The sequence below is a fragment of the Amblyomma americanum genome, chromosome 1 (genome assembly GCF_052857255.1).
Source record: "Amblyomma americanum isolate KBUSLIRL-KWMA chromosome 1, ASM5285725v1, whole genome shotgun sequence".
Lineage (NCBI taxonomy): Eukaryota > Metazoa > Arthropoda > Arachnida > Ixodida > Ixodidae > Amblyomma > Amblyomma americanum.
The window spans coordinates 307,162,089-307,186,228 of record NC_135497.1 but is presented as its reverse complement, the minus strand read 5'-3'; the positions used below and the strand labels follow the sequence as shown (position 1 = coordinate 307,186,228).

The 24,140-nt window shown below is 50.5% G+C and overlaps 2 protein-coding genes and 1 pseudogene across 3 annotated transcripts in view; 1 reads left to right on the top strand and 2 right to left on the bottom strand.

Moving 5' to 3' along the window:
* Window positions 1–24,140, top strand: part of LOC144115330 (histone deacetylase 8-like) — a 55,921-nt gene that overhangs the window by 8,954 nt on the left and 22,827 nt on the right. The window lies entirely within an intron of this gene.
* LOC144115329 (protein argonaute-2-like) lies at window positions 9–23,054 on the bottom strand. 2 transcript variants are annotated; one of them, XM_077649664.1, is made up of 7 exons: window positions 22,564–23,054; window positions 20,821–20,892; window positions 13,311–14,647; window positions 4,048–6,084; window positions 3,375–3,602; window positions 2,153–2,480; window positions 9–142 (listed from the first exon to the last, which is right to left on the bottom strand). In XM_077649664.1, exons 1-6 carry the CDS (start codon window positions 22,592–22,594, stop codon window positions 2,169–2,171), a joined length of 4,017 nt encoding a protein of 1,338 aa, XP_077505790.1. In that variant the 5' UTR covers window positions 22,595–23,054; the 3' UTR covers window positions 9–142; window positions 2,153–2,168. The 2 variants fall into 2 exon arrangements, with proteins under 2 accessions (XP_077505790.1, XP_077505791.1); XM_077649665.1 differs by having other exon boundaries at window positions 13,311–14,627; window positions 22,564–22,580.
* On the bottom strand, window positions 8,730–9,903 carry LOC144098429 (uncharacterized; annotated as a pseudogene).

Genomic DNA, 24,140 nt, shown 5'->3' with positions numbered 1-24,140 from the left:
CGCAGTGATGCCACAAGCACAAGTCACTTTATTTCAAAGTTCAAACAAAAAAAAAACAAAGAGCATCAAGTATTCTGGAATGTCACTGCACACAAACAAAAAAAAAGAAAGGGTGCGGCCAGTCAGCCCTGCTGCTGAAGACCTGAAAAAAACATGCAAGAATAGAGTTATGCCACTGATTGAAATTGCCAGCTTGCACGCTGACAACACAGCTTACCGCGCAGGGAGCATCGCCAAATAAAGCGGTGACAAAATATTAGGGCGAGCACATGAATAACATAAGACATGCATGCTCACGAAGGCTGCACTTAACTACATCGAAAGACATTCTCCTGATCTGTACATGATCAAATTAGCCCGGGACAGATTTTATGTAATTAAATACTCGCGGATTTTATGCATTCATTGCTAAGAAAAATTTGAGGGGACACAAGATCCGCCTTAAGGGTTTGACGCGATAGCGTAACCCTTAACGTCACCTATAGGTGGCCCACTAGCCTCCAAAATGTTGCTCTCTAGAGACCACCTGCCAGAGCCATGGCCATGATTTTTCGCTCATGGCGCTGGCGCCGATAACGCAGATACCAGATTTTCTGGAGAACAGGGCCTTTAACGCTCTCGCGTTAATATTCATGAGCTTTCGCTAAGTGCAAGAGGCAGGCCCTCACCTCTTCCACAGAGTGTTTCATGCTTGTATGATGTGCCCACACAAGCATTGTAGCAGGGCATACTCTAGTGAGCGTAATGCTGGACCTAACAGAAAAACAGATGAAGCTCATACACGTGGCAAGACTCGCTGAAATTTACTGTGAATTCAAGGGGTGGAAAGACGTTCCTACATAACACAGGCCAGGTATTTCGAAAATAAAATCAGAGTAACGGTGATTGCAAGGGCGTTCAATGTGTTTCCTAGGAAGGCAGGAACTGAAGGTAGGAACAATGTGCTTCTTTGAAGACAATATCGCGAATTTCAAGTCCACGTTTTGGCCTAATTTTTAAGAAATATGAAAACTCGAAAAATTAGGTCCCCACGAAAATTTGTTGACTGTATTCTTATCTGACTATAAATTCACATAAAATTTTGTGTCGTAAGTCCACGTTTTGGCCTAATTTTTAAGAAATATGAAAACTCGAAAAATTAGGTCCCCACGAAAATTTGTTGACTGTATTCTTATCTGACTATAAATTCACATAAAATTTTGTGTCGTGACCATTACATCACGTTGTTAAAGCAATCGTTTATGTGAAGTTCTCAACAGGATTTACCTGAGGGCAGGAAATGCAGGAATTTTAGTACCTTAAGATGTCATACTAGGTGTAAACCAGAAAAAACTCAGCCACGGCATAAGTCTCAAAATCCATTCTCTAGCTAATAAAAATTTCTTAGTACAGTCTGATGGTGTCAGCCAACAGTGAGTTCCTAGCCAAGGGCAAGAGGGGATGCCCTGTAGAGTGAGGAATACTTCCCGCTAAACCACAACAACACACAATGTGCCTAGGAAGGTCAGTGCAAATGCAACGTCAGCTGGCGAGGCGCTACAATCTCTACGGCACTAGATTCGAACCATCTGCGCTATTGCGCCGCTAGAAAACGAAGTGGAATCCAGCTACGTGGCCATAGTTTTGGAGAAGGACGAAGCTAAAGTGATTGCTACCGCGGTAAAATAGCGTAGACTGTTCGAAAATGGCAGCCGCAGGGATTGCAACGCCTCTCCAAAGACATGCCACCTTGCTGTCGAAACATCGCATAATTATTTTATGGAGGAGCTTTAATGCCATTTAACTGTGGGCAACCAGCCTGTCCATGCCTTCGGTCCCGCGCTTTGTTTGCTAACGAGACTCAAGTTCCTTAAGGGCACTGTCTAGTGCAACTTTTTGTCAATGAGCGCTCATGTCGAGACGTTTGTTCTTATGCACATAGCTTACATTGTTTCTATAACTGACCCGCTATGATGGCACAGTGGCTATGGGAAGACCTCCGTGTGCCATGCGATGGCAGTGCACGCTAAGGAACAAGCAGGTGTTCAAGCCTAATACGGAGCCCTTCACAACAATACCTCATATCCCATGAGCCGCTTTGGTCAGTCACACCATGCCATACTTTAGTATGGCACAATGACGTCATGACAGCTCTGAACTGAGCATCGCTCACCCGACAGTGGTCCTCTTCACACGAAGTACATGGCTGTCTTGAGGGAATCGTGCACATTGACGGCCTCGACGTACTCAGTCGTGGAGATGGAGTTGGCGCCACCGCCGGACGAGTCGCTGCTCGAGCTAGATACGTCCACCTTGCTCATCACGTGGTTCCTGGCCCGGTACGCTGCCAGGTGCGCGTAGTAGACGGGCGCCGGGATGCTCACGCTGCGCGAGCAGCGGGCGTAGGTATGGCAGAGGTAGTAGCACAGCTTCTGCAACTCGTCCGCTGTGAGGCTGGAGTCATCCCACACAATGTAGTAGTGCGACGGCCTGCTCGTACCCTGCACCACAGACGCCATAGGGACGGTTAAACCCGCGGAACCGCAGCATGATGTCCTAGCTGTAGACGATAGACCTCGCGTCACATCCCCGCCAAGACTTACGCAGTCTTAACTTGGGAATCAAGAGGAAGAAATGGGCTTGGGCAGGGTATGTAATGTGAAGGGAAGACAACTGCTGGTCCTTAAGGGCAACTGAGTGGATTCCAAAAAAGGGAGGCGTAGCAAGGTGGGCGGATGAGATTAAGAAGTTTGCCAGGATACGGTGGCAGCAGCTGTCAAAGGACGGTTAAATGGAGAGACATAGGAGAGGCCTTTGCCCTGCACTGGGCATACTTGGGCTTACTGATATTGATGATGATGAACTTGGGTGCCTTAAAAATTTGTTACTATCTTGTGTTCCCCTTTTTGGAACACATCCCGTTCCCGGCTATTGCGGACGAATTTCGGTGGATGCGAAATTCTAGAGGCCCGTGTACTGTGCGATGTCAGTGCACGTTAAGGACCACAGGCGGTCGAAATATCTGGAGCCCTTCACTACGGCGTCTCATAGCCTGGGTCGCTTTGGGACGTTTAACCTCCATAAACCAAACACATCCCACTTTGCGGGAACCCTTTACTGGCTGTTGCGCAATGGAATATCAAAGTTGGCACATGCGCAGTTGCTATTCAGGACCGGAGCTAACAGTCATCAGGTGCTCTATAGTGTGTAAGCAGCGCCCTAACTTCCTGTTGCTGCCTCCATAGTGGTCTGCTTAATCTTGCACTGACAAGTTCTGAGCACGTTCAGTTGGTTTCTGCGTCATTAGGGGGTTTCTGCGACCCTGTGATCCTCTATAGCTACAAGTACCCATTACTGACACTCGGTGTCCCAGACGGCATTCCATTACTGTGTACCTGAATGCCGAAATGGCTGCAGAGGTAGAAGTCGAAGTCGAGCGGGTGTGTGACCACAGAGTCTACAATGGTGCCGGGCGGCACGTTGCCGCACTTGCCAACCCCGTCCCGGTCATTGGCGGGTATGAAACGCGTGTGGTGGCGCTTCTGGACCACGATGAAGGTCAGCGCTGGCTCGTACGTCTCGTTCGGGGAAAGCTCCTGGCACGCCAGTCGTATGGCGCTCACCTGGAAACAAGATCACGGCCTAGCTGTAGTCCTGAACTGGTCGGCTAATAGATCAAACACTGCTTCTGGAGCTTGACACAGGGGATGCGCAGGACAACACCATTTCGTGCACAGTCTGTGCACGAACCGTCGTCTTTCGCACAAAGTTAGTGTGTGAATGATTTCTTATCATATTTGGAAAAGTGGTAGAATCCACACAAACTTGGAAGCGTGCCTGATCGAGCTAGCAGGTAACTCATGACAGCTAAAAATGCTGCACAGTACAAGACAGGTACGATGAACACCAGAGCTGTGGTGTGTTGCATTTTTATCTACATTAAGACGCCTCAGTTACCGCAGTCAATGATCGATGTTGAATCCGCGAGACAATATTCTTCTGCCCCTTTCAATTATAAACAACCCACAAAAAGATGCGAGGATAAATCATTTTGCATTTGAAACTTACCTCGCGGTTGCGAACCTCCATGAACTGCCCCTCGCTCACTCCGTCCCGAAAGAAGATAATCTTCTCTGGCTTGTGCCTGGTAGCACGGTAAAAGGCTACCAGCATCTCTTTCATCATGCCCTTGAGGTCCATGATGATCTCCAGGCGCGAGGTGGCGGCGGAGTCTTCCATCTGGATGCGAATGGAGGCGTGGAACTTGGACGGAATGGCGTCCAAGCTGCCAACGCATGCCGCGATGGACGGCCTCAGGTTTTCCTCGGGTGCCGGGTGAGTCACGTCCGCGCCGATGATGATCACCGGCTTTTCGAACATTTTCGGCATCTCCTTGGGCAGCAGGCTGTTGTTGATGCCATCCAGCTTGGCGTTGATCTTCTGACAGAGATTGGTGATGAGCGCGGTGTTGCACTTCTTGATCACGTTGTTGTCCATCACGCACTGGGTGCGCAGCCCGATCTCGGTCTCGGCTACCTGCTTTATCTCGGCGTAGTTCGTGTTCTTGGTGAGCACGATGATGACCATCTCGAGGCTGGCAGTCTTGCGCTGCTCCTCGAGAAGGATGTTCCGTACGAGCTTGCGGCTCGCGTCAGTCGTGGTCACGTCCAGCGGCTGCTCGATGCGCATGCCCAATTCCTGGCTGACGCGGATGAGCATTTTGACGAAGTTGTCGAGGCTGTCTTGCTCCACGAACCGGCTCAGGTTGAGCAGCGTCCAGCGGGTCAGCGTGGCCGGCTTGTAGAAGTGACGGCCCCGCAGTTCCCAGGTGCCCTCACGGGGCTTGCCGATGGAGTTGTTCTCGAAGACCAGCGATGGCGGGTCGAGCACCCGGCCTCTGAGCTGCGTCGCCTCGGTGCTGATATTGATTTCGAACTCGTGCAGACGCTGTTCACTGCAGCTGACCACGTCCCGCACCGTGCGGTGGATCTGATTGAAACGCATGGCTGGTGGCTGGGCCGTACGCTTGATCATCTCGGACGTCTGGTTCTCGTCAAGTTTCTTCTTGCAGTGCTGCCCTTCGACAATCGCGCAGACCTCCAGCGGGAGGTAGACCGGGCGGGTCGTGCTGCCTGTCTGGATGCAGGGCAGGTTCGGGTACGAGAGGCGGCGGTAACGGTTCTGGAAGTAGTCGGCCACCGAACAACGGGAACCGTCTTCCATGTTAAAGAAGAGCTTCTTGGCTGATTCTTTGGTGACGCAAACCACCTTGTACTTGCGAGGGTATGGAAGGTGGGTGACCTTGATGCGCAAACCCTTCAGCTCCTTGTTGAGACGAACAATCTGGGAGTCATGCAATTCCCTGAAGTCTTTGACCGACATCTCGCAGCAGTCCTCGCTGAGCAGTTTGCACATGAAGTTGGTCACGGGTAGAGGCTGGTAGAAGGCGGTGGCCGACATGTCGATGTTGAGCATGGGCTTCCACTGAGCGGGCCGAACGCTCGCGTAGTAGCCGAACCAGACTTCGCGGCCACCTCCAAGGGTGTAGTAGTCTTTATAGGACGGTGCCTGAAAAAAGCATCGCCCAACGGGTGTGAGTTTGATCGACGGTCCGTGCCGCATCACGATGTCCACGGCTTGGAGGACTTCCTGGGGAACCTGGCTGATACGGTTGTCGAAGACCGCGTGCAGCACATCCAGATTCACGGTGGCCGCGTACTGGATCTTGACGATGAACTTCTGAATCCGCTGGTCCTCCTCGAAGTCGACCGTGAAGGTGCGCTCGCGGAACTTGAGCTCACAGCGCGTGTACAGGTTCTTGCGGCCGTCGTAGGCGGGCATGCAGCCGTTCAAGTCGACCCGGTACTTCTTGACTAGCAACTCCATGACCAAGCGGTTGATCTTGGTGCTGATGCAGCGGTACTTGCGCTTCTCGGGCACTTTGGCCTTCTTTTGCGTCTTGGAGCAGATTTCCACGTCGTAGTGGAAGAAGTTTCCGGAAGGAATCTCAACGCTGAAGTAATTGGCAATCAACTGGATCGACCGGCCAAGTGTGCCTTGTGCAGGTCGGCGCGGGAAATGGGACGGCAGGGCCCGCTCGATTTCCTGCAGACCGCGCCGGGACAGTCCACGGCTAAGGTTTAAATTCCCACAGCGCACAACTCGTGTCCAACATTCCTGAACAAGATTTTGAAAATTGGAAAATTCTACGGTACTCTTATGGAAATATTGAAGGTAATGGTCATAGTTCGAATGTTTTTTTTTTCTTACTACCTGGCATCAAGCAGTTAAGACTCCTATAGAAAAACATTGGGGAATGCTTTTGACGGTAGCAAAAGCGTTAATGAAAAAATGCAAGCCTGCCGACGGGAGATTTGCAGATCTCTTGTCCAGAATTGTCGGGTATGAATTATGCACAAATTCCGCGCGTAAACTACGCCATGTCTCTGCGTTAGCTGTCTAAAAATCCTCCATACATCGATTAATCGATAAAAGTCAAGTCAACTCCTCCATTACACACTGCCGATCCGAGTTGCGCATCGCGCTGTTGATATGAAGAGCTCAAAATGATCTCGGTAAAGTAAGGAGACTGAATGGAATGCATTGGGCAGATTGCCACATCTCTACACTGTGGATGAGAACTCGCGATTTTGTTTCGGTGAAACACTTTTTCGCCTGTGGACTACTAGCACGGAATCCACTCCAGTGAGCTCTTAACCGATTGCAGTATACCTTTGTATCTTTTACTTGTCAAATACCGCGAATTTCGAGAGAAACGCGAAAAATTCAAATTTCAGAGGCTCCTGTGGGGTGAAATGATAGCTGTAGGCAACCTGAAGTTTGCAGCGTCAGTCGCAGTGCTGTAACAGAGGCCAGCGAGAGGACCAAGCATTCTTTGAAGAAGTGGGCACCAAATTTTTGGCAATGTGCTTTTGATCTGGTATACAAAAACTGCAATGTGAACTCAGCTTTGTTGTTTCAAGTGATTGAAATTCTTACACTGAACTGTTGCAAAGTCAGGATGGCAGCAAATGAACAATGAGCTATATATTAGTTTTTGTATGCTTCACAAGACCTGGTGCTCACTTGTGACATCACAACAGTCTTTCGACTGCTGAAAGCGAAACTGAAACTGCATGGAGTGAATTCAGTTATAAATAAGGCGCTGAGCGTAGGCGAATGTCATGTGGTGATTTATTTGAACTAATTGTATGTGTGTGTTTGGTTTTATGGTGCATAAGCAGCTGAGGTTGTCATGCACAGGGTTGGCAAGATCTCACTGTTGCGCTGTTGGACAACTGGTTCTTTTAAAAAATCTATTTCCTGGCGACATTTCCTTCTTTTACGAATCTCACTAACTACTTGTGACAGGTCTCCTACTGTATTCTCTCCTAACAACAAGCAAGGGTGGAAAGGGACGTGTTTGTGGCGAAATTTTAAGTTTCCTGCATAAAAAAAATATGGACGCCACATTCACAAAAAGGATTTTCTTGTTTCATAATGGCGTAAGCATCATTCGCAAGCAAAAATACGCAATGAAAATTTCGGTGAGTACAGTAAGCGAGCCTGTTGTGTTTTTACATAACCATATGCCAGTTTCCGTGCTTCGTTGAAGCCATCAACTGACGTGCGCCAAGTAGCTGCATAGGCTACGTCGAGAGTACCTGAGCAAGCAATGCAAACACGTAATCTGAATCCCCTCAATGAACTGAAAATAAAGAATTGAAAATTGTTGTTTTGAGGAAAGAAAATAACACAGTAATTGTCTCTATGTTGCGTAATGATGGTTTGCGCAAAGGGAACATTCACATGAAAGAAGACAAGGACTGCGCTTGTCCAGTCTTCTTTCATGTGAATGTCGTTTTTGCACAACCAATCTTCACGCTACGATGAACCACCTTGCTGAATCACATATATCGCTGGACACCGAAACCGCGCCGTAAAGGAAGAGAGGAAGGTGGGAGTGGAACAAAAGGGAAAGGGGCGCCGTAGTGAAGGTCTCCGAAATAATTTCCACCATTAACTTCTGAAGGATGCCGCTCACCTCCTATACTGCCCATACTTTCGACATCAGGCCCTCCCATTGGTCGGATGCCGTCCCGTGCTTTCACGCGCTTTCTTCCTCCCTCTTCACCCGCGGTGCCAAAAAACACGAGCGGCGCATGCAAGCACTGATGTCATACGTAGTGTGATCATTCCGGAGAGTGCTCAGGCATAGCCTCCTCTATTTTTTTCATGCCCGCTCAACCGTGGGGAACTCCATTGTTAGGCGCCGTTCGCGCTAGTACGCGAAGCTGCCAACGAGTGGCGCGCGCAACCCTGGACGCAGCAGACGACGCGGCAGGAATAGCAAGCAGCGTAAAACGCGGCGCGCAATTCTGCTACTGTGTATACTCCTCTCATTTTAGTAAGAGTGATAGGCGGGCATGATCGTTAAACTGCTAAGTTGTTTTTGTTAAGCCATGTGCACATGTACTTTAATAACAGCTGCTCATTGAGGAAATTATAAACGCGGCGACCGGGCATACATATCGAACGTTGCTGCAGTACCGAGAATTCCTCAGTTTTCTCCTTTATCGACGGTAATTATTAGTGTGCTTCTTTGTACAAAACACGCATTCTCAGCACAAGTTGTATCTTATCCAATATATAAGCAGAAACATTAAGGAAGCATTTTTGCGAGCGATGAGTGAATGAAAAAATTTTTACTGTCGTAATTAGAATAGAACATACATGCACAAAAAAAGTTTTCACAACTTTAACATCTTTCTAGATAGAGGCTTTGATGTGAGCGGCTTCACTACGTTGTTCCTGTCAGTCACTGATAACGCATAGTTCGTAAAACAGGCCGAAAAACTTTGTGCAGATGAGTTTCAGAAGCTGGCTGTGATGGTCATTGCAAGCAAGCTCACATTTCAGTGCTCCATGTTCTGCAAGAGCATCAACTGCATTGTTGACGGCAGCTTGCAGGGGTTTTGATAAGAACCTTCTTTTGTTCAGCAACACCTCGACGTAGTTCTTGAGGGCGTACAGAACATACACAAACTGCGTTGAAGGATAAAGGAGACCTCCTTTGTCCTGATGACGGATCAAACTGTCACTGGGCGTAGATGAGGCTGGTCATGTGAGAAGAGCATTGCAGTTCCTGCAATCAATTTTTTTCTTGAACAACGCGAGCCAAATAACCTCCTAACATTGCAAATGCTGCAGTGTCCGGCGCTGGCAGCAACGTTTTCTGTGTCCTCAGAAGGTCTTCGAGGAGACTTTTCGCCTCCGATGGGAAGTCGTCCATGCGCTGTGTGACTGCAGGTTTGTGTGTACTGCTCAGGGCTCCAAGTGCTTGCCTTTACGTTTCTATTACATTGCTATCTTGGCAAGCAGACACTAAGCCAGTTTTCAAGGCCTTCTCTACGCCAGCGAGTACCGCTCTAGCGTCTGTCTGATCATTGCTTCCAGCAGACCGCCTTAACCAGCCAAAAAACGACTCTGTGGGGTCCGAAGAAAACTTTCTGGTCAAAACAAACTTGAACCCTTCATTAGCAATGAGGTGCTTGACGCATTCCACGTTTGATTTTGTTGTCATCACAAGTGCTTGATACGTTTCCTTGCTTAGGAACCGTTTCGCTTGGCAGTTACGCCGCATGTCTTGAAGAAAGCTTAAGAAGGACGTTGTCAGCCAACTCAGGCGCCCATCATAGACAGAGTCATATTGTCTGCTATCTGGCATTTTTTTTATGAATGTGCTGCACGCAATTGCTCACATCCATTAGAAAGAAACCAGCGGTGCATCGTACCCATAAACATGACAGTTGTACCCACAGCTGCAAAGCTCATGTCACACGTGTGTCCTGCTTGTTCCTCGATGAGTTTGAGCGCAGCAGTGACCGGAGGTGAGAGGACCTGGACAGCCCTTGAAACATTCATTTTCTCAATGTTTGACGGAAAGATATGCTTACGCATTAAAAAACAAACAGGTTTTACGATGCTCCCTTGTTGCATCTTGTAGAGGTCTTTGAGGTGGAAGGAGGAAACCTCGCCGTCCTTACCGAGGTCACGGGCAAGGAGTTGGGATCTCACGTTCTTAATTATGTGACATTGCTCGACCGCAAGAAACAACTTTCGTGTCAGATCTTGAAGGTACTGTATGCAGTGCGTTAAATTTCCATTACACAGCAGTTGAAAAGCAAGAACGTTGATTTTGTGATTATCGGCCACAATCCGTACTATCTTAAAGCCAATTCTTTCCACTTCTTTTAGGGCGTACTTTATTAGGGAAAACAGCTTCTGGCAAGTGCAGTTTCTCGTGAAGAAATACCCCACAGGTACCTGGATGCACACTGAAAGCCCTACTAGCACAAAACACTGAAGTCAGTTGGCTAAAACAGTATCACTACTGGCTCTGTCTTCCGTGCTCTTCCCCAGGTCTGCTTCCCCCACAAATGAATCTCTCTGCTTGTTATATTGAAGCCCCTGCAGAATTCGCATCTCATAAACTACTAACGAGCACACCTTGGCCTGCTCGGCTTTTAAGCCCGTTACCTCCACCTCAAGGCGTTGCTTAACAAGGGATGTGAAGCCTACCTCGCCTGAATTGGCTCCGAGGAATCTTTGCTAAGTAGAGCTGCATGCCAGTTTTAGGAGACCTTCTTTGCGGACGTGCTCATATGCCCGTGTTGACAGGTTGACAGGTTCCTTAAAATTATGCAATGACGCACAACAAGCTCAGACCAGGTTGGCATGATTTTTGAAAAGTTTTTGACTTGGTCGACCAGAAGGCTTGCACCTAAGTGCTTTTCACTCGCTGCTTTGACGACGCCAGCAAAAGCAGCAAGATGACAGTCCTCTTTCAGTTGCCTTAGTTCTTCTTTGCACTTGTCCACTTTTTGCTTCAGTCGCTCTATTCGGGTTTTCAAGTCCCGCTCTTTTCGTCGCCACTTCTGGCGTTCGACAACAGAAATAGAACTGCGGATGTGAGCCTCTGTCACCTTCTTTTTTGCAGTGCTCGGAGTTGAGGCTTCCGGCTCGACCACATGCTCATTGTTACTGATTGAGTCATCCATGTTTGCAGAGCTTTCAAGTGCAGGAGACAACGTAGTTGGTGGTGGAGACTGACCGACGACGTCGGCGTTGCGACAAAGGCTACTTGCATCTGTCTGCTTGGAAGCAGCACGAATCAGGGCTTGGGGGCACGGAATGGACACCTTCCCATTTTCACACAGCAGCATATCGCTGCGCGGTCTCTTCGCAGGTGGCTGCATATATTGCGGATAGTCCAGAAAAATGCTTGGAGTCGCACCTCTTTTCAGCTTCCGGGTTTTGCATCCTTCCTTGTAGTCGCTTGAAAGGAAATGCTTGCTGCAGACGACTGAATAACGAGATGTGGTATTCGGCACCCAGTTCTTTCTAGAAATAACTTTTAACCGCTGTGCTCTTAGTTCGTTGCCACTTGGAATCTCGTGGAAGGAAATATCTTCGGTCTTCTGCTTTGCGCCAGGCTTACATCCCGGCACACAGCAATAAGCCATAGCACATATTAATTTAGGTTGAAAAAATGCCAACTAAGAAAGTCACCAACCACGATGTTACAGACTAACCTACACGGTTTCTTCGTCAGGTACGTGTGACTGTGGGCGAGTTGCAGAGAGAGCGCCCCTTCTTGGGTTAAGCCGCTCTGTCCCTTGGCGGCACGTGGTGCAACCTGAGGAGCAATTGTGCAACACTGGATACCCTGGAGCATGGTTAAAGCTGCGAGTCACGTTGTAGGACTATGGTGAAGTTCACTGGGAAGATGCAGAGCGCAGTCCCTGTTAATATACACGTATACAGCGGGGAGGTTTCCCTTTGTGCTGTTGATGTTGTTCAGGGTCGTTTGAAGGATTCCAGGAAACGCGTGTTTGCTAACTTGTTCCAGCTCCGAGTATGCTGGTTTCGTCGAAGTTGATTGTGTGCCTTAGGAATGTTCGCTTAGAGGACTGCGCTTTCTTGCATAGTTGCCTACGTCGTTTTTGTGTTGCCGAATTTTTCTTTTATATATTTTTTGGTTTTGCCGATGTAGCAATTGCGTCGACGCAAGGAATTTTGCAGATAATGCCTTGGGCTCTTTCTCGCCGTGGCCGATTTTGGGAACACCTGGTGAGCAAGTGCAGCAGTGCTTAAAGATTTGGCCAAACCTGGAGACTCCCTTTTCTCAGGATTCGGGAGATGGTTTCGGTTTCGCATTTTTGTAGTGGCATTGGCTGTTATGCGTTGATTTCTCGGGGCAGTGAGCACAATGCATGTTCCCTCAGAGTCAGCCAGGGAGTGTTCTGTGATCGCGCTCCTTTCCTTGTTACTACGAGGCATATGAACAAGGTTGACTTCGAGAGAACCATTGCAAAAATTTGAAAGAAGAAAACACAAGAAAAAAATTTGGTGTCGAGGCGCTCGGCGCTGCTGACTCACAATAAACTGGCGTTAATTTTCTAGATATAAAAGAGCGGTCCTCTTTGTTGTAGCCATGAATTGGTAGTGGCTTAGGACGAGTTGGTCCTTTGCGAAGTAGGCAAAGCCCACGTTTATTCCGCGGCCGCCGAAGCCCCTGCATGCAGCCGGCCGCAACTACGCACACGCCCGTCCATCCAGGGCTGGCAGCGCCGCCCCGCGGAGAAACACGGCGCAGTCAGACGGCGCTTCAGCAGCCTTTGACCAGGCACGGAAAAAATAGAGGAGGCTATGGCTCAGGTCCAGCATCGCGTAGGGGGAACCACGGGCGACAAGGGAAGAGGAGCAGCCAAACGGGAGAGAAGAGATTGCGCGCTACCTTTGTCCGCTGAGGGGCGTTAGTGGAGTTAGCATCGCATGCAAATTCTGAAGCCTAGTCCTAAAATGTATAATGGAAAGCATCATGGGAAAGGCCCTCTCGTGAAAAGGCAGCGGTAGCTCATAGCAAATATTCACTTTCGCTTGCTGCGCAGCGTAACGCCTGTGCTTGAAATTTTTTTGAGATGCGCCTTGGGCGCAATCTATGTAACCCGAGACCACCTCGATACAGTACGGTGCATGCACGGTCACTACAAACGCCACTAACCAAGCCATGGCTTGCAGTCCGGCAACTATCAAGAGCCGCGGAACGTGCCCTGCCACTGCGCATGCGCTGATTTATGCCGACGTGGAAGGCAGGAGCGCTGTGAACGGGAACGTGGCGCCATCTGGCGAACTCAGTGCGAACTGCGTGGTAGCGGTACGCGCTTCTGGCAAACTATCTACCGGATGATACGAGGGCTTTACCGCCCACACCCATCCACGGAGTTCAGACACGTCCGTGGGGGCAGGCAGCAGCAGCCGCCACTCACCTGAATCTTGAGCTCGTCATTCTGCAACTTGGCGTTGCCGACACCGTTGCGGGCCTGCACGGCCTCCACGGGCGCGGCCGTCGGCGCAGGCAAGTTGGTGGGCGAGCCTTTGGTGGGCGCCACAGTGCGAGCCCTGTTGCTGGTGGTACCCTCGCCGCGGGTGGTGACGTTGGCAGTTCTTCTGGAGCGACGCTTGGGCGGGGGCGCGGCCGTCGGCGACGGCAAGTTGGTGGGCGAGCCTTTGGTGGGCGCCACAGTGCGAGCCCTGTTGCTGGTGGTACCCTCGCCGCGGGTGGTGACGTTGGCAGTTCTTCTGGAGCGACGCTGGGGCGGGGGCGCGGCCGTCGGCGACGGCAAGTTGGTGGGCGCCACAGTGCGAGCCCCGTTGCTGGTGGTGCCCTCGCCGCGGGTGGTGACGTTGGCAGTTCTTCTGGAGCGACGCTTGGGCGGGGGCGCGGCCGTCGGCGAAAGCAAGTTGGTGGGCGAGCCTTTGGTGGGCGCCACAGTGCGAGCCCTGTTGCTGGTGGTGCCCTCGCCGCGGGTGGTGACGTTGGCAGTTCTTCTGGAGCGACGCTGGGGCGGGGGCGCGGCCGTCGGCGACGGCAAGTTGGTGGGCGAGCCTTTGGTGGGCGCCACAGTGCGAGCCCCGTGGCTGGTGGTGCCCTCGCCGCGGGTGGTGACGTTGGCAGTTCTGGAGCGAAGCAGGGGCGGGGGCGCGGCCGTCGGCAAAGGCAAGTTGTTGGGCGAGCCTTTGGTGGGCGCCACAGTGCGAGCCCCGTGGCTGATGGTGCCCTCGCCGCGGGTGGTGACGTTGGCAGTTCTTCTGGAGCGAAGCTTGGGCGGGGGCGCGGCCGTCGGCGAAGTCAAGTTGGTGGGCGAGCCTTTGGTGGGCGCCACAGTGCGAGCCCCGTGGCTGGTGGTGCCCTCGCCGCGGGTGGTGACGTTGGCAGTTCTTCTGGAGCGAAGCTTGGGCGGGGGCGCGGCCGTCGGCGACGTCAAGTTGGTGGGCGAGCCTTTGGTGGGCGCCACAGTGCGAGCCCCGTGGCTGGTGGTGCCCTCGCCGCGGGTGGTGACGTTGGCAGTTCTGGAGCGAAGCAGGGGCGGGGGCGCGGCCGTCGGCAAAGGCAAGTTGGTGGGCGAGCCTTTGGTGGGCGCCACAGTGCGAGCCCCGTTGCTGGTGGTGCCCTCGCCATGGGTGGTGACGTTGGCAGTTCTGGAGCGAAGCTGGGGCGGGGCCGCTGTGACCACCCGCTCCTGCACCACTTGTGCGAACGACCTCTGGGCGGTGCCATTCAACGGGAGCGCCGATGGGGCGGCCTGCGAGCGTCCAGAAGGTCCTTCCGGACCAAAGGGAAGGGAGTTAGTATCACCGATATCGGCAAGGTTTACCGATGCGTGACCATTTTTGCTAACATGGCATGACCGAACGGCTCCGAGCACTAACGGGCGATTCACTATTGCGCAGCTGCAAGAATGGGCTATGCATATGTTACGTCGCTGAAGCCGTGAAATCTCGCCTTCTGTAGAGCACCCGCCTCGGATTTGGGAGGTGGCGGGTTCGACTTCCGCTGGTGGCCGGTTACCCACCCGTTTCCTCAAAATAGGCACAAGCTATACCCCGGCATGGTGCTCGGCTTGTTAGGTTTGCATGGCGTGACAAAGGAGCCTGCGTCTTCAAATTCTGTCACTTTGGGCTTGGAGACACATCGAAAATACGCTAGATCTTGCATTCGGTCAAAGCGCACTTTGGGTTCAGCTCAATTTTTTTCTGAAAACCAAATAAAAATCGGGGAAAGTTGTTGAAACAGGTTAAGCTAATCTATTAGGTAAGCCTGTCGAACGAAATATGGCTTTGAGAGCAAGGTAGCAGGGGCCTGATCGGAAGCATCGGCGACGCGCCGCGCAGTGGTTAATGTATGGCAAGGAGACAAGACTAGTTGGCACGGCCATTGTGAACCTATTCACTCGGGGATTCGAGACCCTATGGATCAAAACCCAATATACGTCTACACCATCCGACGCGTCGGAATGACTGCTACCTCGGCTACATTCGAGCGCGAATAACAAGACTTGTTACGCCCTTTACACCCATTGTAGCGGGCTCGCACAGGAGCAGCGGCAAAGGCGCGAATTTAAACGAAAAAGTGCACGGCAAAGCTCGTCGCTTCATCGCAACCAAACAAGGATCGCTCGCCTCTAGGCAATATGTAATCACGTACGCGTCGCGCGACAGGCCAGTAGCACTAACCTAGGGGTTAGGCCTGGCGCGTTCCCGCAAGCCGACCTAAAATTAGGGGCGAAAAAAAAGCGCCATCTGCAATTTTCATGTCCGCTGAAGAAATCTCGCGGAAGAACGTCAGCATCGCGAAAACCTAAGACGTAATCAGCTTCGGTTCAAAGCGAATCGCCACTCTGGCTAAAATAGCCATCGCGCGCGGGACATCATGATTTCGTTGCGCCCAGAGCCGGCCGCGTCGTACCAAACGGACTGGGCGGCGCGGTGACCGTCTGCGGACGTGAAGTCATCCTAAGCTATCCAGTCAGAGGGGTGGCCCTACAGCCAGCGATTAGGATGGCGGACCCGTGGCCTCCGTGATAGGCTCGGGCGGCGCGCCGTGCTCAATCACGGAGGCCACGGCGAGCCATGGAAAGCGCCTCCGCGATAGGCTCTGGCGGAGCGCTGCGCTCTATCACAGAGGCTACGGCGGGCCGAGGAAAGCGCTCACCTCTTCCGCGGCCTAGTGGCCGTGCTAACGGGCCTAGTGGAGTGGTTGCGCTAACGGGGCGGTCTCCATTGGGGACAAGGAACGTTTGTGGGAGCCCAGATTTGCGACGAGGGGGGACTCCTGGACAGTTGGGTGGGTGGGGGGGGGGGACAGGTCACCTGAGCAGCGATGCCACAGCGACCTACCCGGCCGATGAACGAGCTCCTGGACCGAGCCGGGTGGAATTAAGGTGCCTCGCGCCTCCCGGATGGGCGCAGCCGCCGGGCCTGGCCAATGGGGGAGCGAGCCAGTTTTGAACCCGCTCTGTGACATCACAGACGAGGGAGGGAGGGGTGCGGGGCCGAGCGCGCGCGGTCATGCCACCGGCTCGTGGTATGCGCTTCTTCGTTGTCCTCGTCTCGGAGGTACAATTTGGGCCAGTAAGATGAAGCAAGGTTGGAGTGGTTAGCGCTCGGACCGCGGTTAGGAGTCCTGCCAAACGTCGTGGCCCGCGCGGTCACGTGTGGCTCCGCACCTTCACTTATGGCGTCACGGCGGGTGGACAAAGGAAGGGACTTCCTAAGCTGCGATTAGAATAGCTTAATTATAACCAAGAAGAATCAACGAGTTTAACTTGAAAGTTTGTCCTTTTGGGATTCTCAGAGAACACCGTCCGTGAGGCTATTCTACAGCCCTGCTGTTTACACGTATGTATAGTTTGTAATAAGTGACCAGGGTGCATGATTTGCTTCTTAGTTGCACATTTGAGAACTTAATTATCTCATCTACTAAGCTCTAAATCACTGTAAGGTAAGGACAGCCCTGGTCCTCACCGTATAAGACCACTTGATCTTTACAGAAGCTGTAAAGGCTCTACTATGCGAGCGAGAAGCAGACCATGCAGCCTAGTTACTTTTGGCAGAGACTGTAAGTACCCTCGCGCCCTATGGAGGGGAAGGCAGGCCTCATTTCCTCAATTTAGAGACCCTCTAATAAAGCCAAAAGCAAATAAAGAGGTGACTGAATGCCTGCCTCAGCAAATTTGTCACAGGCATAAATCAACCAAAACAAATGAACAGGGGCTAAAGAACAGACATCAGCAAATCCAAAATGTCATATCAAATGAAACGCTAACCATAAAAGAAAAAAAAAACTGTCACGGTTTAAACTTGGTTAAGCCCATTACAGTGCGAAAGTATTCCCAAATCTCCAAGGTCAAATTTTGGCAGTTGCCCGGACAAATTTGGTGGTCGCCATCGTACCGGGCACCATGAATTGTGTTTGGACATCGATTTTGGTCTAACTCGGCCGGTCAAATTTTAGGGGTAGGCCGGGCCAAATTTAGAGGTTGCTGTCATGTTCGGCGCGGTCAGTTAATAATAATTGGTTTTTTGGGGAAAGGAAATGGCACAGTATCTGTCTCATATATCATGTAAGGGAAGGGATAAAGGAGAGAGTGAAAGAAGAAAGAGGTGGAGGGCTCCGGAATAATTTCGACCACCTGGGGATCTTTAACGTGCACTGACATCGCACAGCACACGGGCGCCTTAGTTTTTCCTCCATAAAAACACAGCCGCCGCGGTCGGGTTCGAACCCGGGTCAGTTACGGCTAGACATCGATTTTGGTCCAAATCTGCCAAGGAAAAATTTGGGGGTGGGTGGGCCAAATTTTAGGGGCGGCCCGGGCTAAATTTGGAGGTCTCCATCGTGTTCGGTGCGGTCAGTTATGGCTAGACATCGATTTTGGTCCATATATGCCAAGGTCAAATTTCGGGGGTGGGTGGGCCAAATTTTAGGGTTGGCCCGAGATCAAGGTCAGAGACCATGCCACCATGGTGGACCAGGGTGGTCATGGTGAACCTTGTAGACATAGAACACCATATGTTGCCTATAGTAATGATAATGCTATGGTAGGCATAACCAGTGGTGGTCCAACTGCGCCATTTGCACCATATTGCTACAATTCTACTTGTCTGCGCCTCGCTGCGCCTAACGAAGTGCAACTTGCGCCAAGTGTGCCAAAGCGCCACCTTTGCCTTGCTAACACAACCGTAGAACGCTTATAGCTTCTATTTGGTCTTGGTCTGGCAACCAGCCCCAGGCATGCCGATCGGATTGCTTGTCAGGCTATGGCCTGTCCCTTGTCTATCAGTTTCCCGCGCGTTCGTCCAGCGTTGAGCAACGGGAAATTGCCAACACACAGTTCGGGGAATGAGCAAACGTAAGTATGGTCTCTTCATTAGGCGCTTGCGTTGTTGTCGCGGAAGCTGTTATCGCAAAGTTGAAACGAGCCGGTGATTACATTGCAGCGGCCAAAACAAGTCGGTGAGTCGCATCGTGCAAACGTATACTACCGCATTGGTACTAAAGCGACAGCGAAGCAAACATCATGAAACGACATAGTCTGCACCATATATAGCGTGAAGGAGTAGTATTATAAAACAATGTATTCGGCGGCACTTTCATGGGATTAGCACCGGGCAGGTCGGCATCTACAAGCGAAAACATTTCTGATCTTGTTCGCTCGTAGCTGCTGATCGCTTGACTGAGCCGATATCGTCACTAGGCGCTTTGGAATTAATCACCGACGCTCACTAGCCGCAATATTTTTTTATAGTCGCTCATCGCATTAATTGTATACCAAGAAGAAAATACGCTTATATCTGCGGCACCATCTGCTGCATTGCGAGCACAGCTGAGCTCGAGAAGTATCGGAGCTCTCGTTCGTGTTTAACGTTTGACAGTGGATATTGTTTTTCATAAAATGCACAATTTAGGCATCGCTTTATCTAGCAGAACTTATTTTGCTTGAAAGGAGCTGCAGCCGATGTTCGCGTTGCCGGCGGCGGAGGCGCACAAATTCGCGGTAGTCTAGAGTTACTCTATAGGCTCACTTGTACAGTAACTCTACGGTAGACGATTGGCCCGTCGGTTGTGCGGTGCGCCAGCCGAACTTTGGACACCTCTCGCGCGGCAGACGTCTACGGCACTGCAGACTGGTTCTCCGTTACGGCGTTTGCCGCTAGCGTGTAGGGTACATTAGTTGCAGACTACAGTGAAATGCCAGCTCTTGTAGGTCGCGTACTACTGGAAGGGTTGATAGTCTTGTGACGGCGTGTTGGTTTTGCTGCGCAAGAATTAATATGACGTTCAAGTGGTAAGAAATGGCGTAGAAGTGGTAAGAAATGTTTACTATTCAAATCTGCTGTCCGCTCAGAGCTATTCAGAGAAAGCCAGGAAGTCCTAGGTATTCCTTCGCATGTGTTTTTGCGACATGTGTCGAACAGGTGGCTCACTTTACAAGAATCACTGTGCCGTATTCAGGAGCAATTTGATGCCATTAAGGACTACGTTGAAAAAGCAAACAAGACTGGCCAGCGGTCTGCCACCCATATTCTTCATAACAATCTGGCTGGGGCATTCTTGCAGAAACCACTCTATGCTAAGATAATTTTCCTGAAGAATTGTGCTGAGCTATTCACTGGCTTCCAGAAGCCGATTCAGAAACAAGAACCACTTTTGCGCATTCTTCATGTGGAATTGCTGTTATTAGTTCAGCGAGTTCTTAGCCGCTTCTTATGCAGTGAAGCCTACCAGGGCAAGACTGTTGATGATCTGAAGAGCCTTAACCTGCAAGACTCCACACTGTGGAAGACAAAGCCCGAGGTGGGTATGGATACAGATGATGCAATGCGGACCTGGGACATCCCTGAAAGAAAGCGTTTGCGGCTTTGGGCCCACGCTTTTTACATAGCATGCTTATAAGACTTGCTGCAAAAGCTACACCTCTTCAAAACTAACTGCTGCAACATGCAAGCATTCTTGGCTTGCACGTCACAGATGTAGACTCGGAAGCCCGCTCACTGCAATACCTTGCTTCAAAACTGCCACAAGTGCTACATCTGAATGAAGTGTGTCGATTAATTGACGAATGGTACATGCTTCAATCCGATCCAGTTAACAGCACTGAAGTTGCAGTGCCTGAATGGATTGACAGCTCATGGGGAATCAACGGAAATCAGCTGCTGGTGAGCAAAAGTACCCACTGCTTGCAAAACTCGTGAAAGCCCTCCTGTCTCTCCCGCATGGTAATGCAGATTGCGAGAGAGGGTTCAGTATAAATAAGCGTCTGCATGAGAGCCGTGCCTCTTTCTCTCTTAATAGCCTGAATGGACTACGGCAGGTTAAGACGTATTTGCAAAGGTACAACGGGGATGCCACCAAAGTATTCCTGTCACCTAAGCTGGTCCGATGCGTAAAGAAGGCAAGGACATGTTATGCAGTTAGGCTTGAAAAGGAAAGTCAAGATTCGGAGGTGACGAAGCCTGCAACCACACAGACCCAGCCCAATGCCATTACAGTGGAACGAGTGAAAAGGGCTTAAATGAGGAGGTTGCCTCATGCCGTGCATTACTTAAACACGCAGATGAGACAATCTCTACTGGCTTGGCTCACAACAGCATGGAGCAGGTCCAAAGTGGGCAACAGTTGTTAGCTGAAGGGAATGCTAGCCTGGCTACTGCACTTCTCGAGCTTGACGAGCTGAAAAAAGAAGTAGCAGAAGCCACTGACGGAAAGAACTTTCCATATTTTCATTGTGCAATATGTGTGGCTTAAATAGATAAAATCATTATTTATGTTTTAATGCTTATTTTACAGTGTAAACAAGACGTGCTCAGATGGTGCATGTAGGCACCATCTGAGCATTTCTAGTCACTTTTGTATTAAGTTTTATTGCATAAAACTGTTCTCACTAGTGTAAAAGTGCTATTTACATAGGCAAATATGGTCTGTTTGCAACATACCATGGTTTCCTGCTGTGGGCACACGAGCTAGATGGCTGCGCTGCGTCAGTCTCTCTTGCTTGTGTCCATTTGCTGTAAAGAAATAGTGAACAGTTGTGCAGTAGTAATAAGCTGCACCAAATGTCATACATTTGCTTTTCTCCTGCTCCAACTGATCCAAAACGTTTGTGCTACACAACTGCTACAAAATGCTAATGTGGCTGCTCCTAAATTGCTGCAAAACAGTCTTTCCTGCTCCAAAAATTGCTCCAAATCTGAGATTGGCTGGACCACCACTGCATCACAAGGTAATTTCAAATTCATCCGGAGACAATATCAGATAGTTTTGCACCAAGTAGCGCTTTTGCTTAAAAAGGCACGGTATGTCTTGACAGGCATACCAGCTACAAGTCACGTCTGTGGGCATGTGCCTACCACAACACACACACACACACAAAATTAACAGCTACAGGATCTGCAGCTCGCATGTTGTGTTGCGTACACGAAATAGAACAATGAAATTGCCACTGACTTGTCTTCCCTGTAATGGGACTACAATCTGAGAGAGGCGGCAAGTCGTGAATTTTTGAAGTACCAAACTAAATATGCTACCATGGAACTTACAGAAGCAATACACAGTGCAGTGTTAATAGGCTTCCACCATATGGCCAGGACCTGAAGTGATAGAACCTGTCTGAGCGGTGTGAGCATGTGTGGTCAGCGTTAAGGGCTAGGCTAGATTGGAAGCTAATGATCAAGTGAACACACACGTGTTAAATAATGCCCCATAAGTGACAGCATATAAAATAAGAAAATGATAACTGCAACGATTAGCAGTCTATTAACAGTCCATTCAAAGAAAAAGGAACAAGCTCCCTCGCGCCACAAGTTCTTATGCACCAAAGTCGCTACAGGCCGAATCAAACACAAAAGTAAAAATTCTCATAGTGAGTAGAGAGAAATTATAGGGAACAACACAAGGTGAAATTTCCTCTACGAACAGTACGCCACATTTGAGATTGCGCATACTAATGACTTGTAGGCACTTTCGCTCAATTCACCTCCATAGTGTGAACAGCAGTAACCCAGCATAGTATGATAGCCCGACACGAATAAATGCCAAGTGTGGCGCGTCTTACCGCAGTAGCAATTTCCCCACGAAAGTAAGCTTAAGTAAATCTCAATAACGACAAAGTCGGCGCTTCTACTCACTACGAAAAAAATTCCTTTCAATAACTGCAAATCGCAAGCAAAAGCTCAAGCCACGAGCGGCTCTTCCACCGGTGGAACGCCCCAGTGTCGCCACGTCAGCGGACGGCGTTCAAAGTGTGTATCAAACATAACAGCACCGACACCGCGAAAACTTCAAAAGAGCAGTGACGCGAAACTCTCACAACGTATGCACTGCACAGTTTAGCTGGCTGCACTCGAGTCTGAAAACCCGCCCAAACGAGCGGTCAAGTTGACTGACTCGCTGCCGCGACTAAGTGAAAACGGGGTACCGAAGTGCAAAATTCTCAACCTCTCGCCTCCGTGGTTCCTGGTATCGAAAAAGCACGAACCGCATGCAGTGCGAGGGTCACCTGAGTCGCTTTGGGAGTTTAAACCAAACCTCATAAACCAAACCTAGCTGTCGGTTCCAGGGCATGCCCACACATTTGGAACGCATTACCACGTTCTTAACCTGCGTCTCGGAGGACCCCCCCTTGGTGAGCTATCACGAAAACCGCGCGGGAAATTAAAAAAATAACGGAAACTACTTACTGCGGCCTCGAGTCGCGCCATCCTTCGACATCCTGTGTTCTCCTTAGCGGTGACGCTGCCTAGCCCACGACGAGCAGAGGTGGTACCGCGCTCGATGTGAGGACGCTGATGTCAGCTACGCGCAGCCGCTGGCTTTGTCGTCGCTACCAGGCGCCGGGATGGACTGGGAGCCAGACGCTGAAACGTCTCGGAACCCACAGAGTCTGATCTGGAACCTGCGCCAGATGGAACGAATCCGAACAAGTCGGACGCTCGCCGCTTTCAAACCTCTCCAGCTAAGCGGAGACAATGATTTAGCCTGAAATGGCCGCTCTTCCTGTCCGCTACTGGTGGCGTGGCGTCGCGTTCTCGTGACCTACTCGTGTCGCAACGCCATTGGCTCAAACCCCCCGGGGAAGACACCTCCTTTCATCGCGTTCTGCCACTGCCAAGTAGACACGAGAAGAGCGCGCGTTCGTGTGTGCGCGTGTGCATGCGTCGGTGTGTACACGAGTTCCTAGAGTACATTTCAAAATCCGTCCATCGCCGACCAATTGTATAAAGTAGCTTAAACTTGCGCCGCCTATGAGCCAATAAGATAACTGTTTTCGCGACTGTGGACAAATCTAACTAGCGTAAAGCAATTCATTTGAAAGCCAGTGGTAGCAGGACCATCCCCAAATTTTGATATTTTGAGACTGCGTCTTTTGATCCCAAAAACTTGGAATCTGTCGAAAATATCGCATTATTAACTAAGTTGTGGCGAATTGTCACATACATAGCCGCGCATTTTCAAATCAGGCGCTGCGGCAATATTTCCCAGACGGTTGACGCGAATTCGAGACGCACACGATCGCACGTCTCGAAGGGAGAGCTAAAACATCGCGGCTCAGTGGCGCTTGTAACGTTGAGTGCGTTCCGCACACTAGATAGGAAGCGCGCCCACCCTGGCTGATAGCAGTTAAATTGATGGTTGATCGCTAGTGGTTGGTCAGCCATTGAACGCTGCAGTGCCGCGTGTCTTCCACAACGTTGTCAGCGCTAATTCACGCAGCCCACATCTCTCTCACCACCGCCACGTACCCCAAAGCGCGATTGAGGCGTCCACTGACCCAGAAAGCCAGTTATGCTCCCTTCCTTTCCTCAAAACGCCAATGAACGCGCGCTCGGTTTCGGCGAGGCGGCGGCGACTGAGTGACGTCATAGTTGTCACGTGGTTTCTCCTCGGTTCAAGGTCAAACGCGCGCGCACACTGCGAAGAAGCTACGGAGGATAGTAGTAAAGCTGTCCCTTTAAGAGCGCTTTTTGAAGCGAAAAGCTTCACTACACCAGCTTTTCGAGCCTGAGCGGGGCCGCAAGTTTGACCTTTAATGTAGCTAGAGGTCACAGGGGCCGCAAGTTTCACCTTGAATGTAGGTAGAGGTCAAACCATGAGCATAGATGATGGTAGTCAGGTTCGACACATGACGTCAGCTACACCAGCGGCTGTTAAACCAACTATCTCGACTTTGACCTTGACCTCTGACACTGACCTTCGGCCAAGCGGGAGGGCCGGCATCACATAAAACTGAAAAAAAAATGGTTTTTGGGGAAAGTAA

Bases quoted from the DNA above. Each gene is read 5' to 3' on its own strand.
- LOC144115329 (XM_077649664.1), bottom strand. From the start codon at position 22,594: ATGTCGAAGGATGGCGCGACTCGAGGCCGCA. The intron at 20,893-22,563 runs GTAAGTAGTTTC...ATTTCTTTACAG, and splicing joins TGGCGCGACTCGAGGCCGCA to CAAATGGACACAAGCAAGAG. The intron at 14,648-20,820 runs GTATGTTGCAAA...TTGGTCCGGAAG, and splicing joins GCCCACAGCAGGAAACCATG to GACCTTCTGGACGCTCGCAG.